The sequence below is a fragment of the Thermobia domestica genome, chromosome 17 (genome assembly GCF_964235325.1).
Source record: "Thermobia domestica chromosome 17, izTheDome1.hap1.1, whole genome shotgun sequence".
Lineage (NCBI taxonomy): Eukaryota > Metazoa > Arthropoda > Insecta > Zygentoma > Lepismatidae > Thermobia > Thermobia domestica.
Genome location: NC_137470.1, coordinates 160,038,023 through 160,054,017, shown reverse-complemented (window position 1 = coordinate 160,054,017; position 15,995 = coordinate 160,038,023). Strand labels below are relative to the sequence as shown.

The window sequence follows — 15,995 nt, the reverse complement described above, 5'->3', positions numbered from 1 at the left end:
ACAGTATCATTGAAGATTTTCATAGAACTAGCGAGAGTCTGTTCTTTTTTAAGGTTGGCAATAGTATCTGCTAACTTTGCAAAATGTGTTGCAATGAAGACTAAGTCCTTTTTCAAGGAATTCTTCTTAAGCAAACTTTGAGCAACCTTAATTGAAGACGTATCATCCTCATCAAAAGTATCAATGATTCTTTTGATGGGTTCAAAGTTGTTAGCATAATAGGGAACAGCTGTAATCCATGTACCCCATCTCGTCAAGACAGGCTGTGTTGGAAGCAGAAGTTCAGGGGCTAATTCGCGAAACGCACTTGTTCGCGAGGGAGCTTTCAGAACTACCTTTTTCACATTTGACACAAGAAGGTCAACGTCAAGAAAATGAGAACGAGCTTCTCCTGCAATTCTATGTAGCACGTGTGCCAGAAAGGTGACATGCAGCATACGTGGGAATAGAACCTTAAGGGTTTGTGCTGCACTTTTCATGTATGCAGCTCCGTCTGTGACAAAAAGAAGGACCTTATCGTATTTTACAAATTCTGGCCACAGAATACTCAGCAATTTTGTAAAAATCTGTGCAATTGCCGTGCCATTTACTTTTTCCAGAACTTCTGATGCAATCAAAAATGTTTGTGTGCCTCCTTCCCCTCCCAAAGTTCCAATTACAAGGTTGGCAATGAAACGTCCTAGAATATCGCAAATTTCTTCAATTGAAATCCATATATTTTTGTCAGCAATACTTTTACGGATATTGTTCAACTCCACGCGCTATCAACGTATATCTTTCTCAAAGATGATTCACTTGAAGCTTTTTGTTTTGTGTATTTATCGAGAAAGTTTGTAAAGGAAACATTTTCTAACTTCCGTAAAGGAATGTCCGCGTTGATTAGAGCTTCACATAGATCATTCGCAAAACTATTAGTACGCGAAGCGGGATTCGTGACTGTTCCAAGAAGATTTTGAAACTTTTCACCAGCTGATTTGCCTGTCCTTGCAGAGTTATGTTTTGCAGTGCTTATATGGTGTGTAAGTCTCACATAACTTACGAAACAGTACAGAACCGTCTGTTGAAAACACAGTACGCACGAACGAACTCACAAATTTTTACAACTTCTGTTGCCTAGAAAGACCAACTTTCGGCATCTTGAAATACTGAAACGCACATAAATAAAGGGTAGTGGAAGAGAAAACCTATGACAATGACAACAAATTGCTTCTAAATTGTGAAATTGCACTTTTCCTGAAAATATCATAAAAATTGCAATAATGGCACTTACGGCATTTTGCTATTAATTTTGGGCTTTAATCATAACTAAGTAATATAATTAGGTAAGTGATGAGAATGTTTAAATAAAACCCGCTCCCACCGTTAATGGAAACCGGGCCGTTCGCTTTGTAGTTGGATGCCTTAGGACTATAAAACAATTTCAATATTATTACAAGGAGTATGCTCATAACTCTTAACAGTATGCGTGTCACTGTTAGAATACATTAATTATACTGTTAGAATACATTAGAATACATTATGTGCAAATTCTCATTTTTTTTTTTTTTAACACTTTCGGTACTTTCTTTCGTTACCTCACAGAAACGCTACAAATTCCAACATTAGTCTTGATCTCGAAAATATCTACATAGAACACGCTTAGATTTGTTTCAAGTCTTAGGTCTTTATCGCTTTGGTTCAAAAGATATACGCATTCAAACTTTGGGTTGCGCAACTTTACGGACACACTGTATAAACAAAGTGTTCCAGCAGAATTATCAGTTACTACCGGCAGTGAACACATATTTTTTAGTGCCATAAATGTTCATTTTTGATGACTTTCTCGGAAATTACGCATCAGAATTTCCCTTTAGATATGTCATTTTATTCTGCTTGATGTGATCTATCTCCAAAATTCCCAAAAATAGATTTTGGAGGTATTTTTTCCTATTTTCCCCCTAATTTCCCTTTCCACGTACGTTACCTGAACATGGGCATTATTCTATCTGAAAGTGGTTTTACTCTGAAAAAAATTACGTGCGAATCAAGAATTTCTGACGAACAGTACTAAAGCAGTAGTTACTTTACTGAAAGTCTATAATTTCCTTTAAAAATCTCAAGTGTTGAAAGGGTTAAATTATATTTTTCTCTGCAAAATATACACTAATATAAAAATTTGTAGAAATTATAAAAATACATGATTACGAGGGCGGGGTGAAAAGTTCTTGGCCTGACCCAGAGATGACACTCCAATCAACAAAATTTTGTTCTTGCCTGGGGGTGCTATTCAGTTGTTGGTGTAACAAGTGTCAACTTGTTCTCTCAAGTAGTTTGAGTACAGGGATTGTTGCAGTTAGACGTCCTGCATGTTAGTTGTGAAAATGGATAAACTTGAATATTGTGCGGTAATCAAATTTTTCGTTTTGGATGAATTACCCCCTACGGAAATTCATCCGAAGTTGACAAAAGTTTACGGGGACTCTGCTCCTTCCATGTCAACCGTTTAAAAGTGGGCAGCTGAATTTAAACATGGTCGCACATTCCTCGAAGATTACCCACGTGAAGGAAGGCTGAAAACCGCAACCACACCGGAAACAATCGAAAAAGTGCATGATATCGAGTTGGACGACAGGCAAGTGAATGTGAGATAGCTGAGTGTGGGGATATCGGAGGAACGGGTGCGAAACATCTTGTACAAAGAACTAGGGATGGGAAAGCTCTGCGCAAGATGGGTGGCGCATTTGCTGACTGCTGACCAAAAGCAAATGCGAAAACGATTTTCGCAGCAATCTTTGGACCGATTCAAAAGGGATCCGACTGATTTTGTGCGGCAATTTGTGACAATGTATGAGACAGGAAGTCACCACTGGACGCCAGAAATGAAACAGCAGTCCAAGCAGTGGGTGGAAGCCGGTGGTGCAGCGCCGAAGAAAGCGAAGTCGATCGTATTGACCGGAAAGATCATGGCCACTGTGTTTTGGGATGAGAAAGGGGTCCTGTTAATTGATTACCTTGCAAAAGGGAGAACAATTACAGGCGAATAGTACTCCAACCTTCTTGACCAGCTGGATGCCAAAATTCGCGAGAAGAGGTCTGGCTTGAAGAAGAAGAAAATCATCTTTCACAAGGACAACGCACTTATGCACAAGGGTGCTTTGCGATGGGAAAACTGCGGGATTTGGAGTACGATTTGCTCGGCCACTCCCCATATTCTCCTAATTTGGCACCATCGGACTTATATCTGTTCCCAAACTAGAAGAAATTTCTTTCTGGGAAGTGCTTCACATCGAATGAAGAAGCTGAGAGGGTCGTGGATGACTATTTTCACGACCTTCCAGACTCTCACCTCCGAGAATGAATACTGATGTTGGAGAAATGCTGGACCAAGGTATTGAAGTTAAGGGAGATTATGTCGAAAAACAAAATCATTTTTGAACTGATATTCGCAGTCTTGCATTGTCAGGTCGAGAACTTTTTTACCCCACCCTCGTATTATGTTCTAGTTAAGAAAACATAATAAATGTAAGACCTTTTCCTCTAATACTAAGAATAAACTACTTGGTGTTAAAATTCACGATGCACCATTGCCTTCCTAACAGCTTTCAGTTATGTAATATGTGGTCACAATATCAGCTCCTTCGGACTTTATTTCTATCTTTCCGAGTTTATTATGATTTTAAGGTTTGAGCTGGATATTTCCTCAAGTCCATTTCTTACATTTGACAGAAGAGCGAATTTTCTGTTGCAAGGAATCGGAAGGTATTACAGCAATGGTATCTAGTATTTGTAAATAGACTGTCATAAGCAATAAGTTTGGCAGATAAAATTAAATTTGGAAATTTTTATATTTCGAGATATAAATCTGTCAAATTTTTACAAAAAAATGAGGCTTTATCCAAGGAAACAGTAGGAATTGAATGGACATAAGGCTTTGCCCAAATAAGGGCAAAATACGTAGTGAAAACAACAATTTTGCTCTTACAGGTACTAGAAGGATATGATAGATAGATAGATATGAGGCTTTTACTTAAAAAAAAAAAAAAAAAAAAAAAAAAAAAACATTAAGTGTTTATATGAACATAAGACCTTTCTTTACAATACAGTTTTTGGTTAAAGAATATGCATCACATGGGGCATTTTCCTAAATGGCTACTGGAAAAGTAAAGCTTAGATTGGGAAAATGTGTGTATTATCCCAGAAACTCAAACATCAGTTCTATACCTTTCAACTTGCTTGTGTGTCTTTATATATATATAAAGCTTCTGTTTTGTTTGTCACATTGGCCGCACAACATGTACATAAGGCTTTCTCCACAATCTCTTCCCTTATTTGGATAAGATCTCATCCTTAATATGCTAGATATTCACTTCAGTTTTGGTCCATAGATGAGGCCCTTCCCAAAGGTCCTAAAACTACAAAAAATCTCTTCTATAGACGATGTCCTACGATTTCAACAAATCCTCGCTGAACTTGCTGATTGGTGTGCGACTTGGAACGTAAAACTGAACCCTGAATGTCGCTACTTTTGGACATGAGGCCTTATCCAACTTAACCCTTCATTTAATTAAAGTAGTCTTCAACTGTCTCATGATGCTGGCCAAGACCAATAACTCTGTACTTCATAGATACTGAATCCGAGATTACATGTACTTACCATTTCATTATACGGAAACAATGAGGTCTTCTAACCGCTCTTTAACTCAGAAATTGCCAAGTTGTCCCTTCATATTACAATGCTTTGTTGTAGTTTTAGCTATTAGTGTTGTATTTTAGTGTTTTTGTCATTATACTAGTTATTTTTATTATCAAATTGTTTCACACTCCAGTGTAAGTTGCACTTTGACTGTCTATATTTATGTTAGTAAATGAGCTTAATACTACAATAAATAAACTGAACTACCGAAAGCAATTGAGGATAAATGATTGAAGATAATAATAATAATAAAATAACAAAACTTTAGTTTTCACTCATTTATTTGATTGTGATGCTAAACTCACAAGTCAAAACCAACGAATCACGATAGCTTTAGGACAAAAATATGCCATCATCAATGCCATGAAATATAAACTAGTCTACTTGGCTAAAATCAATGACTTTACAAATATCATTCATTTTGCTTTCTAGTCACAAACTTGCTTCATTAGATACAGTCGGGTTTTTAAAAAATAATCTGAATGCTACTGACTTCTAGAAGCATTAATTTTAATGACTGTAAACCTCCTAAGACCCGGGATCAATCTGAATGTTGTAAAAATGTTTCATTATAGTTTTTATAACAATGAGGACCCACTAAAACGTAATGTTTCAATTTTGTTGAAAAACATGTAACTGTAAGGTGAGGAACCTTCATGTCTCATTGCTACACTTAAGAGTAACATATTTTCTGAAGTAAGCTATAATGTTGTAATTATTTTCCCTTTACATTGCTTCTTTCATTATAGAGTTATATTTACATTGATATTTTTTTCTTCTATAAGTATATAAATGTTTTGTTTTATTTTATACAAACAACCATCAGATTTTACCAAAATAATAACCTACTGGTTGTTACAGCAACCACCTATTTTTATCAAACATTACAATCAAACTATTTGCAAATTCAAAATTCTAAGTATACAGTATGTGGTAATTTCTTACACATTCATGTTAACATAAAACACAAATTTTGTTAATTGCGTAACTTACAAATTATGAGCAAAAAAATTAACATATCTCGTCTTGCAGGCATGTCTATTTTAGTAGACGTTAGTAGGACTGCTAGTTAATTGTTGACTGTGCTGCCACTTGTGGCAAAATAAGAAACTTCTGCAACTTTCGTTACGTTCCTACAAGGTTGCTCAAACAACCATCAAGTTCACGATCGCTGATAGTTGAGGTGACGCATGAGATTGCAAGAACCCGATGGTTGCTTGAGCAACAAAAAATTAACCTCAGATCCCAGGAGGGTAGATTTAACATTCTAATGTTGTACTTTATAAAATAAATATCTCAGAGACAAAGATAATACTCTTTCATGTAATTCTTTATATAGATAAAAGGAGAGAATTTTCGAAAAAAAAAAGTAAGCAGTTCTGTTTAGTTTGAACATTTAAGTCCAGCCATTCTCTTAATCTCTCTCAGTAAATCGTTTAAGTCAAGTCAATAAATACTTTAAAAAATGTTTGCACAACAATGCAGCATTGAATCTTAAGATTTAAAAGTAAGTAAAAGTGTTAAAAAAAAAGAAAAAAACTACTGTCAACGTAAGTTTCTACATTTATTTGTGTGAGTTTATTACTTAATTTAAGCTATGTTGCTTCTTTCTGTGTTATTTTCTGTTTTAATTTATTACATTTTTTCTCGATCCATGCTACAGGTGAAGGGTTTCCAAATCGAATATTTATCTAAAGTTCCTGAAGTAAAAGATACAGTGCATAAGCACTCCCTTCTGCATCATCTCTGCCATATGGTTATGGAGAAGTTCCCCGATTCCTCTGATCTTTATTCTGAGGTGAGTAGAGGCTACTTTTCCATGTACAATTCTTAATATTAATTCATAGATCGTAATGTAAAAGAAATTCACACACACACACACATACACACACAAAGCTTTCTTTGATAGAACGTAACATGATGGAAAATTGGAGATTTGTTTTTGTAACTGCTTTCCGAATCTGCCTCCCCGTTGCTGTCCCACCAACGAGTACTTTCAGGAGATCTGAGGTTACCTGGTTAAGACATCAAAGAACATTTCCAAAAAGTGATTACACAGGTTTTCCCGGATCGACCTGCGATCTCAACAATGAGATGTGCATCAAGCACCGAGAGGTTCGGATGTCTCGTCTCGAAATCCTCACTGACATCCAGATGCTCGCTCAGACCACGATACACAAAAATGTCATTCATACATGCAACAAGACACATTAAATAGAATTATACAGTGGAGTCTCGTTAATTCGAACTTGGATAATTCGAAATATTGTGTAATTCGAACAGAAGTCCATTCCCCTTGAAAACTGTATTGAAAACAATAGTAAAAAACCGTGGATAAATCGAACTTTTGAACCTATGTTTTGGATAATTCGAATTAAATACAGTTGAATTTTTTAAATGTTGGACAGATGTAAACAGAGAAATACAGTTTTAACGTGTTTTCAGTTATCCAGATGCAGCCATAGGGAAGAGTAATACAAAAGATAAATAGAAAATCTATGTAATGATAAAGATGAAGGTGAGTTGGGGAAGAAATAAAGATAGAGAACGTGTGCCAATCTCATGTTGTTTCAGAATTGGTTGAAAATTTAAGATGAATTGTTGATAAAGTCAACCAAATTTTATTAATATCGTATTCCACGCAATACATGAAATTCAAGATTTATTGACCGTAAAAAACAATCAAATTTAAGGAAATGAGGTTTACGACTTCTTAAAAGTGAGAAGAGAATATTCAAATGATTATTACTGGTGTTTAATTGTTTGGGCTATTCAATGTATGTTGTAGTGTTGTACGTAAATGTATTTTTCATTGTACACGTTGTTTGAATTATGTGGAGTCAGTGTCGTTTGTTAGTTTGTGGTATTCGATCACGCAAATAATAAGCTGCTCTGCTTTAAAGATAAAATCTACACCATATGAATATGGTTTTGATGCACAGTACTTTGGTTTGTTTGTTGTTATATATGTGAAAATGAATGTTGTTGGATAATTCGAATTCTGGATAATTCGAAGTTTTTTCGTGTCCCCTTGAACTTCGAATTAAAAAGAGTTTACTGTACTATGCATATTTATTAAAAGCAATATGTGTAAAAAAAAATATGTAGGAAAAAACAATCACAACACTGAACACTGATATGGGTATGACACTTGACTATTTCCACAAACAAAATTACACTTCACATTTCTCGAGATAATAGCCCCTTGTATCACGCATATAGATGAATGAAAGATTATATTTGGGAGTTCGCCACAAGCACTTTTCTCACTCCACTCACTAATGTACGTGGGGTTAACACTGTGGGGTAACACTAAAGTAATCCCACGACGTAAGTTCCTGGCTGCTGCGAGAAGAATTCGTAAAAGGTTGATAGTAGTATCGAGCAGGTTGAACGCAGACAGTCGTACTATGTAAATTAGGACATTGGTGGGCCCGTTTACTACTTATACGCACAGAGTCTGTGGACCCGGGACTTCACTAAAGAGGCGCTAGTCGTTGCACAAGTCTTTAGTCGGCTATGAGACGTATGCCTCTTTACTTAATCCTGTAGCGACTTAAACGAACGTGTTCGCTATCTTCAGACGCGGAGAAAAACTCTTAGAGTCGAGGTGTTCTAGGTGTGAGCTGGATTGACCAACTGGTCAAAGTTGGCAGTTGATTTTAAAATGTAATTATGATAAGCCACCTGTATGGATATGCAAATTAAATGTTAAAAGAATTTGTGTTAATTTACAGTTCACTGGCCACGATGCAGGAAAACACGATAACTTGTCGTGGGAACGTGGATATAAAAAGTAGCTGAACGATATGGTTGGCGCCGGTGAGTCGTTCCAACACCTGGTCTGGTCTGCTCTGGCCTGCCGCAGTATTTCCATAAATAATTGAAGAAAGCACTTAAATTAGTTCCAGATAACTATAGAACGTAGTCTTTGCATATTAATGAGTAAGGAAGAAACACTGAGGATCCAAGTAATAGAAATACGATTTTCATATATATAATTCAGATAATTAATGTGGTCTTTATTACTCACTAAAATCTTCTCACGGCAAAACAACGTTTCACGTATATGTATGGGTGAACGATGAAAGACTCTTCTGTTCTTGATTCGTGGTAAAGAAATTGAATTATTAGCAGCTCCCACCGAAATGAGAAGATAAAGAAATGATTTGCGTCGCAAAATAAAGTAAAAATTGAAGAATGATTTTTGTCTTTCCAAAATATACAGACATCTACAAAAATTATCTTTATAACCTGGTGACGGTTATATTTTCTTCTTAATAACATAGAATTGATATGTGTTCAAATAAGTCATAGTGTATTTTATATTAATGTTATTTGAAGTCATACAGTTAATCAATTTAAATTGTTTTCTTAAGAGCCTGAATTTAAAAAAAAAAAAATCTTTTGATTGTTTTTCATAAGTGAAAGAAGATAATGAAATGCAATTTACCATAATCATAGATAACGTTATTCTACAACAGAAACTATGAACCTGAAGAAATGTCAGTGTTACCATCCATAGAAATTAAAGTATTGCAAGAATAACATTTACTCCAAAATCTCAGTGAAGGCAGGAACTAGAGGAACGAACTCAACTGCGTTTGGTTACGTATCGTGTTGTCTAGAAATACTGTGAATTACTATTTAAATAATAGTTGTAGTTAGTTTGTAATAAGCAAAATAGTTTTAACATACGGTTATTAAAGTTAAATAATGTTTTTTAAAAAATAGTTCACAGGATACCAAAACAGCATGATATGTAATCAAATGCAGTTGAATTCGTTCTTTTAGTCGCTGCCCTTAACTTAGATATCGGGGAAATGTTATTCTGGCAACACTGTAATTTCTATGAATGGCAACACTGAAAATTCTTCAAGTTCATATCTTCTGTTGTAGTAGAACATTATGTGTTAAGTTGCATTTCATTATCTTCTTTCACTTATGGAAAAAAAAGAAAAATGGCAATTTTTAAAATTACGTTTTAGTAAAGTCAGGCTCTTAACTTCGAAACATATTATCTTGACATTGATTTAATATCGTGAAGTTTCACTTCAAAGTTTTGAACTTTTAGACTAAATACTTGCATTTCCGTGGACAAAAGGAAGATATTTAAAAGAGCATTGTTATAAGACCGTTATTCTGAAACAGTTATATTAGTATGGTCATAAAATTATACAAATTACCTCAAATGTAAGAAATATAGAATCAAATGTCCCACAGAAAAATGGAACCATATTCATGAAGAAAGTGCAAAACATACCTGTTACCAGACTCAATTGAGGAACAGGAGGCGCAGTGGCTCAGTGGTAGAGCATTCACCTCCAGTGCTTGGGGTCCCTGGTTCGATCCCAGCGTGTGGATTTTGTGGTAGACAAACATCGTGCTCGTGGGTTTTCCCGGTGTTCTCCCGTTTCCTCCCACTTTCTTCATTCCACCATTTCATTCATCTCTCATCATCACCGTCTCCTTTAGCCTAACCGGCATTACCGTGGGACGTAAAAACTTAAAGATTTCATTTAATTTTCATTTCAATTGAGGAACATTTAATGTTTAGACATTAAATTTAAGAAGTTGTTTCCTAAAGGCTAGTTTTACATTATATACAGGTGGGCACAAGGTATCTTTACCCAGGATGTGTATAAATGGAATTAAAAAAGCTAGGTGACTTGAACAATCTTTATTGCACTTACAAACACTGATCAAATAGTCTCCCACCATGTTTAATATACAGGGTACATTTCTTCATCCTTGATTTGCAATTATCATGACACAACCAAGGATTAGCATTCAAGCTCTCGAACGGTTGTTTGGTTAGCTGTTTGATTAGCCAAGTGATCCAAATCCTGTGGTTACTTGGAAAACAGCTCGTCTTTGACAATACCCAACATGGAGAAGTCGCATGCTGTGAGGTCAAATGAAAGGGTGGCCAATCAAGCGTACCACGATTATCAACCCTTCATCAAAATGTTCATTCAAGAAAACCCTCACAAGAGTACCAAAGTGAGGCGGTGCTCCATCGTGTTGTAATGTTGTAACGTGAACTGAATGTTTTCGTAATGAGGATTATTTCCAAGTTCTGGAATGACAATTTCCTGCAACATCTGAAGATATGTGTGACTGGCAACAGTTTCATCAAATAAATAAGTAAATAAAAAATAGTTTTATGATATCACCACTCCAACTAGAACTCCACTCTTCTGTCGCAAGTTCGTGTAGATTGGTATCACTCCAGTAAATATTCTTATATATGTTCACGTGACTGTTTGTCTTGAATGAGGCCTCATCTGCCCACAAAATTCGTTTCTACAAGTCTTTGTCTGCTTCGTTCCGAATAAGAAACCACTTACAAGAACACAACACACCGGTCCGGATGACATTCGTGCAACGCGTGCAGAAGCTTTGGCCGGTAAAGTTTCATCTTCAAGTCCTTTAATATGTTTCTTAAAGAGGTACATGTCATTCTCAGGTCACGTGTGCACCATCTGGTAGACTTCTTCTGGCTAGATACACAACTCTGAGTAAGAAGTTAAATGTTTCCTTTATTTCGTACACTTTGTGGTCGTCCGCTTTGCGGTGGGTCATATACAGAACCTGTAGCATAGAATCATTGATTCAGACTTCTCACGACTTAACGTGATGGTTTTTCCACAGCTGGAAATCTCCTGAAGTATGCTGTGTTTCCACCAAGTGTGTAGCACGAAATCACGTTGTTTCTTTCTTGATTTGCGATTCATCTGTACTACTCGGCACAACTGCACTCAGTAAATAACTGTTAAACAAAAAACACGTACGAAAGCATCGGTACGAGTCCCAGCCACACTAAGAGCTACAGTAATGCCTGTACTAGTAGAAAAAGAAGATGCTCGCTGATATCTCGCTTATTTCTTTCCTTTCCGTTCTTGTTTTGGGGAAAGCGACTTTGTGGCCATCCTCCATTACACAGACGTGGACAAATTACTAGCAAAATGAATAGAAAATAATATTAGAAACAAACGCTTATTCCTCTAAAATTAAGTCACGTGGGACTAGTTATTGATACCATATTATACACCAGTACTTACTTGGTATTACCCATCGTTTGTCTGCATTTAAAGTTTGAATTTCTTGGCCATAGTTTCAATCAATTTTTGGAATATTTGGAATTTCACGTCCTCTCTCTAAATGGTAAGGCTGCAATCTCTCAACTTTTTTGGGTAGGCCATTTAGCTTTGGTTTTGATGTCAGCGTACGTCACAATAAGATTTACGTCTGTACTGTTTTACGACTGTTAGTGTTCATATCTGGGATATTATCCTGTTGATGAACACAGAAACTTCCCTTGAAACAAGTTACTCATTCATAAATTTTTAATCGATGACAAGGCTGTCTTCCATAAATATGTCATCACTAGATGGAAACCACTCATTCATTGTTGGCATCACAGAGTCTACGAATACCTCCTTACATCTTTTTTCTGTTCATATTTGTTTTACACCTTGGGTTTTAGCTTGTTTGTACGTGGAAATAGCAATCTGGATTTTTATTGACACTCGGTCGAGAAAGAGTTCCCGGCGGGAGCTCATGTGGTTCGGATTCCACGTTAATGAGTAGGTCCACGTCTCACATAGCCTCGCTGCTGAAAGGGACGCTAAACTAAAATCAACTCAACAACTTAAATTGATCGAGAAAGTGTAAAAGTTTTTTCAAGCCAGTCACTTTGAGTGAGGATTTCCTCATTCACACCAGGCAAATGCCGCGGTAGTACTTCACGTAATGGTTCCTGGGCGCTTCCTTCCTTTCGCACTCCGTTTTACCTCCCCAATTCCCTGGACAGTGTGATCGCCGAGGGACGTCATCCGTCATACGTAATGGTTTAACATGGTCATAGATGCCAAAAGCCCCGAAATCTAATTCCTAATCCTAATCCTAGTGACGGGCTAACATGGCTATAGATGCCGAAAGTACAGAAGTCTAATTCCTAATCCTAATCCTAGTGACGGACTAATATGGTCATAGATGCCGAAAGCCCAGAAATCTAATTCCTAATCCTAATCCTAGTGACGGGCTAACATGGTCATAGATGCCGAAAGCCCAGAAATCTAATTCGTAATCCTAATCCTAGTGACGGGCTAACATGGCCATAGATGCCGAAAGCCCAGAAATCTAATTCCTAATCCTAATCCTACATCTTTACGATTGATTTTGATTGTATGATGTTTTATGTGCTGTAGGATCCGTTGTTTTTTCAAAGCTTCTTAAATAATTACGGATAGTTCTCTAAATAATGCAAATACCTTAGCAAAATTAAATTTATCGTATTAATACAGAGTTCCTACTGGTCACAGAAGTAAGGGAAAATGGTGCAGGTCAGGGAAAAAGCCTGGAAATCAGGGGAAGTCAGGGAAATTTTATAAAATATATATTTTTTCTAACATTAATTGTACACCAATTTCAGCTTAGTCAACCATTATATGGGACGTTGCTCAGATATTTATATGGATATGGAATGTATATGGATATATGGATATGTAATGGGAATGTATATGGATATGTAAGTGGAATGTACGTATGAGCAATTGATTATTATTTGTCTCTATAAAATAAATGTTCTAATATTTAAATTCCTTTCAACGCCATCCGATACCTGTCATGAAAGTCAGGGAATTTCTTGCCAAAGATCAGGTAAGTTAGGGAAATAGATTTCTCCAGATCAGTAGGAACCATGTAATAAAGTGGTACTCCATCTTTAGCCTGTAGGACAGCCTGTATTTCGCGCGGAATTGAAGCATATAATTCGTGAATCGTTCATAGGGGAATAATGGAGCATTCTTCTTCCACTACAGAATTTAGTTGTGTAATAGAGTAGTGTTAAAGTTCATCCTCATGTTCCTTAAATCACACCGTATCAGGTCTCAAACCACGTTGTGTATATGGACAGATTGTCATCTTAGAAGACCATGTCGGTGTTATGGAACATCTGTGCAATAGAATGCACCTGGTTATTTAAGTTTTTCTTATAATCAGACTACTTAGCAGTAAGCAGTTCGGATCATAAGCCTTTCTGGACGTCCGCCATGCATAAACCCAGCCCGTTCTTGGAAACAAAGAGAAATATGAATCATCCGACGATATTATTCTCCTGTAATCATCGCCGGTACACGCTTTATGTTCTCGGCATCACCACAATTTACACAATTGCGCTGGGTTTTCAGAGGCTTCGAACACAACCTAACAGTATATGTTTAGGTTGTGCTGCTTTTCTTAGGCTGTCATTGAAAACAGAGGTCATTCCAGATGCTGATTGAATTCTGTACTTTGTTGTATCACGTTAGTTCTATGGTTCCGAATGACAATTCTTTTCAGTATTGGACGATTCCTCTCATCTAGATGTGGTTTCTAATCATTCTTCTTCTTCTTCTCTAATGATAACTTGGCACAGATTCTGCATGTCGTTATCGCTTAGGACACTGTTTATCTCGATACTCCTATCACACTGGCAGTTGTGAACGGAATGGTTTCAACTAACCGCGGATCTACTCTTTGTCCTCTGAAAATCGGAGAGGTCTTCCACTTTTATCATCAATATCTTACAAATCCATACTACACCTCCCCGCATATTACTTATTATCTCCAACGCAACACCAACACAAGACAGGTACAGTCACGAGTTCACTCATGAAAGCTACGTGTTTGCATTAAATGGACGTTTCAATTATTTTGATACCTATCTGTGTACGAGTATAATATTTATTTTTTAAATTAATTTTTAACATTTAAATGTACTTCTTCCTATCAACTAACTTCAAGCGTATTACATCAATACTACAATGTAACATACAGGGTGTCCCATAATTATACATATGATGTTTCAAAGACTACAAGCAACATAACTTGAACATAAATACATTACTCTCATACCTTTTTCTTGCAAGAACTTTAATCTCTGTTCTTCATGGCATGGCCCACCGATGCACCATCCAAACAGATCATGCCTGGAGACAAAGAACAACATTGTCACAATCAGCTTGACAGAACCGTACTGGTATCCTGTGGAACTCTTCTGTGATAGCTTCCCGTAGTTCGGCCTATATGTGATGTTGATACACTTTGTTCTTTAAAACACCCCATAAGAAAAAGCCAGGTGGTGTCTAATCGAGATATCGAGCTGGCTACTCCACAGACCCACGTTGACCGATCCAGCGATTCAGAAATGTTTCGGCCAGCCACTCTGTCACTGGTATAGCATAGTGTGTTCTAAGTCCAGTGACAGTTATCCCTACTCTAAGGCTACACAGTGTTGCCATATGCCTTTATGTCCAGAATTACAAATACTACAAACATCATATACATAATTAGGGACACCCTTTATGTTACTTTGCGGACTAAAGTAAACTGTTTTGCAGTTTTATACAATAGTAACCTCTGCTATTACAATTGTTTTAAATATGTGAATATTAGAATTTAATATGCAACTTTACGAATAACTAGAGTTTTAATTTCACCATAAAAGTTTTGGAAAAGGAGATGCAATTCAAGTTAAAGGGGGCGATCAACCACGGACGTCTCTGGTGGGGAAGACGAGGGGGACGCATCCCCCCAATATTTTGAAGTTCAAAATATTCAATATTTTATTCTAATTCAATGTATTTACTAACAACAGAATAACATATAAATAATAATTATTATATTTATTTGGAATATAATATTCAGGCTGTGAAACGATTATAACAGAGTTCTTAATATACCTCAGAAGGCCCTTGAACGTAAGCAGAAAGGTAACAAATGGAATCGAAGATAATAAACAGGTTGGGCTAGGTAGTACCATTTAAATTATATCACTTTCTTTGATGCCTCCAAAATTTTAGATGGCAGTGCGCGCAACCATTTCTTTTCAAACCTTTCACCACTCATGATACCAACGTGCATTTTCTACGATAAGAGATCGACAGAATGTAGCAATATGTAACTAGAACACAATGTGGTATGTAATTTGTTTTCTACTAGCGTCAATTACCTGCTTCTCTGGGTTAAAATTTTTTAAAAAATAGTAATATGTTTCGTTCAGTCACTTTTAACTATTACTGAAGTGCTTTCTGATATCGGTCATTTTCGATCATTTATATATATCGGGTGATTCCGTTAGTCCGTACCAGGCCTTTAAATCGAAAACGGTCGAGATATGTACAAACTGAAAAACACGTATCCCATTAGTTGCAAAGGACAACAGAGTGAAGTAAAAAGTTTCGTCCCAAGGTCCCCCGCAGGGTCTTAGACGGGGTCCAACTCAAAATTGTCAAATGGAAAGAGGGGTCAAGTGGTATATCGCTTGAAAGCTCTTGTA

The 15,995-nt window shown here is 36.5% G+C and overlaps 1 protein-coding gene across 3 annotated transcripts in view; it reads left to right on the top strand.

Moving 5' to 3' along the window:
* Window positions 1-15,995, top strand: part of Fhos (Formin homology 2 domain containing) — a 792,187-nt gene that overhangs the window by 723,448 nt on the left and 52,744 nt on the right. For all 3 annotated transcript variants that reach the window (XM_081744509.1, XM_081744508.1, XM_081744510.1), the window contains one exon: window positions 6,336-6,470. In XM_081744509.1, coding sequence (XP_081600635.1) covers window positions 6,336-6,470 — 135 coding nt within the window. The remainder of the gene's footprint in view (window positions 1-6,335; window positions 6,471-15,995) is intronic.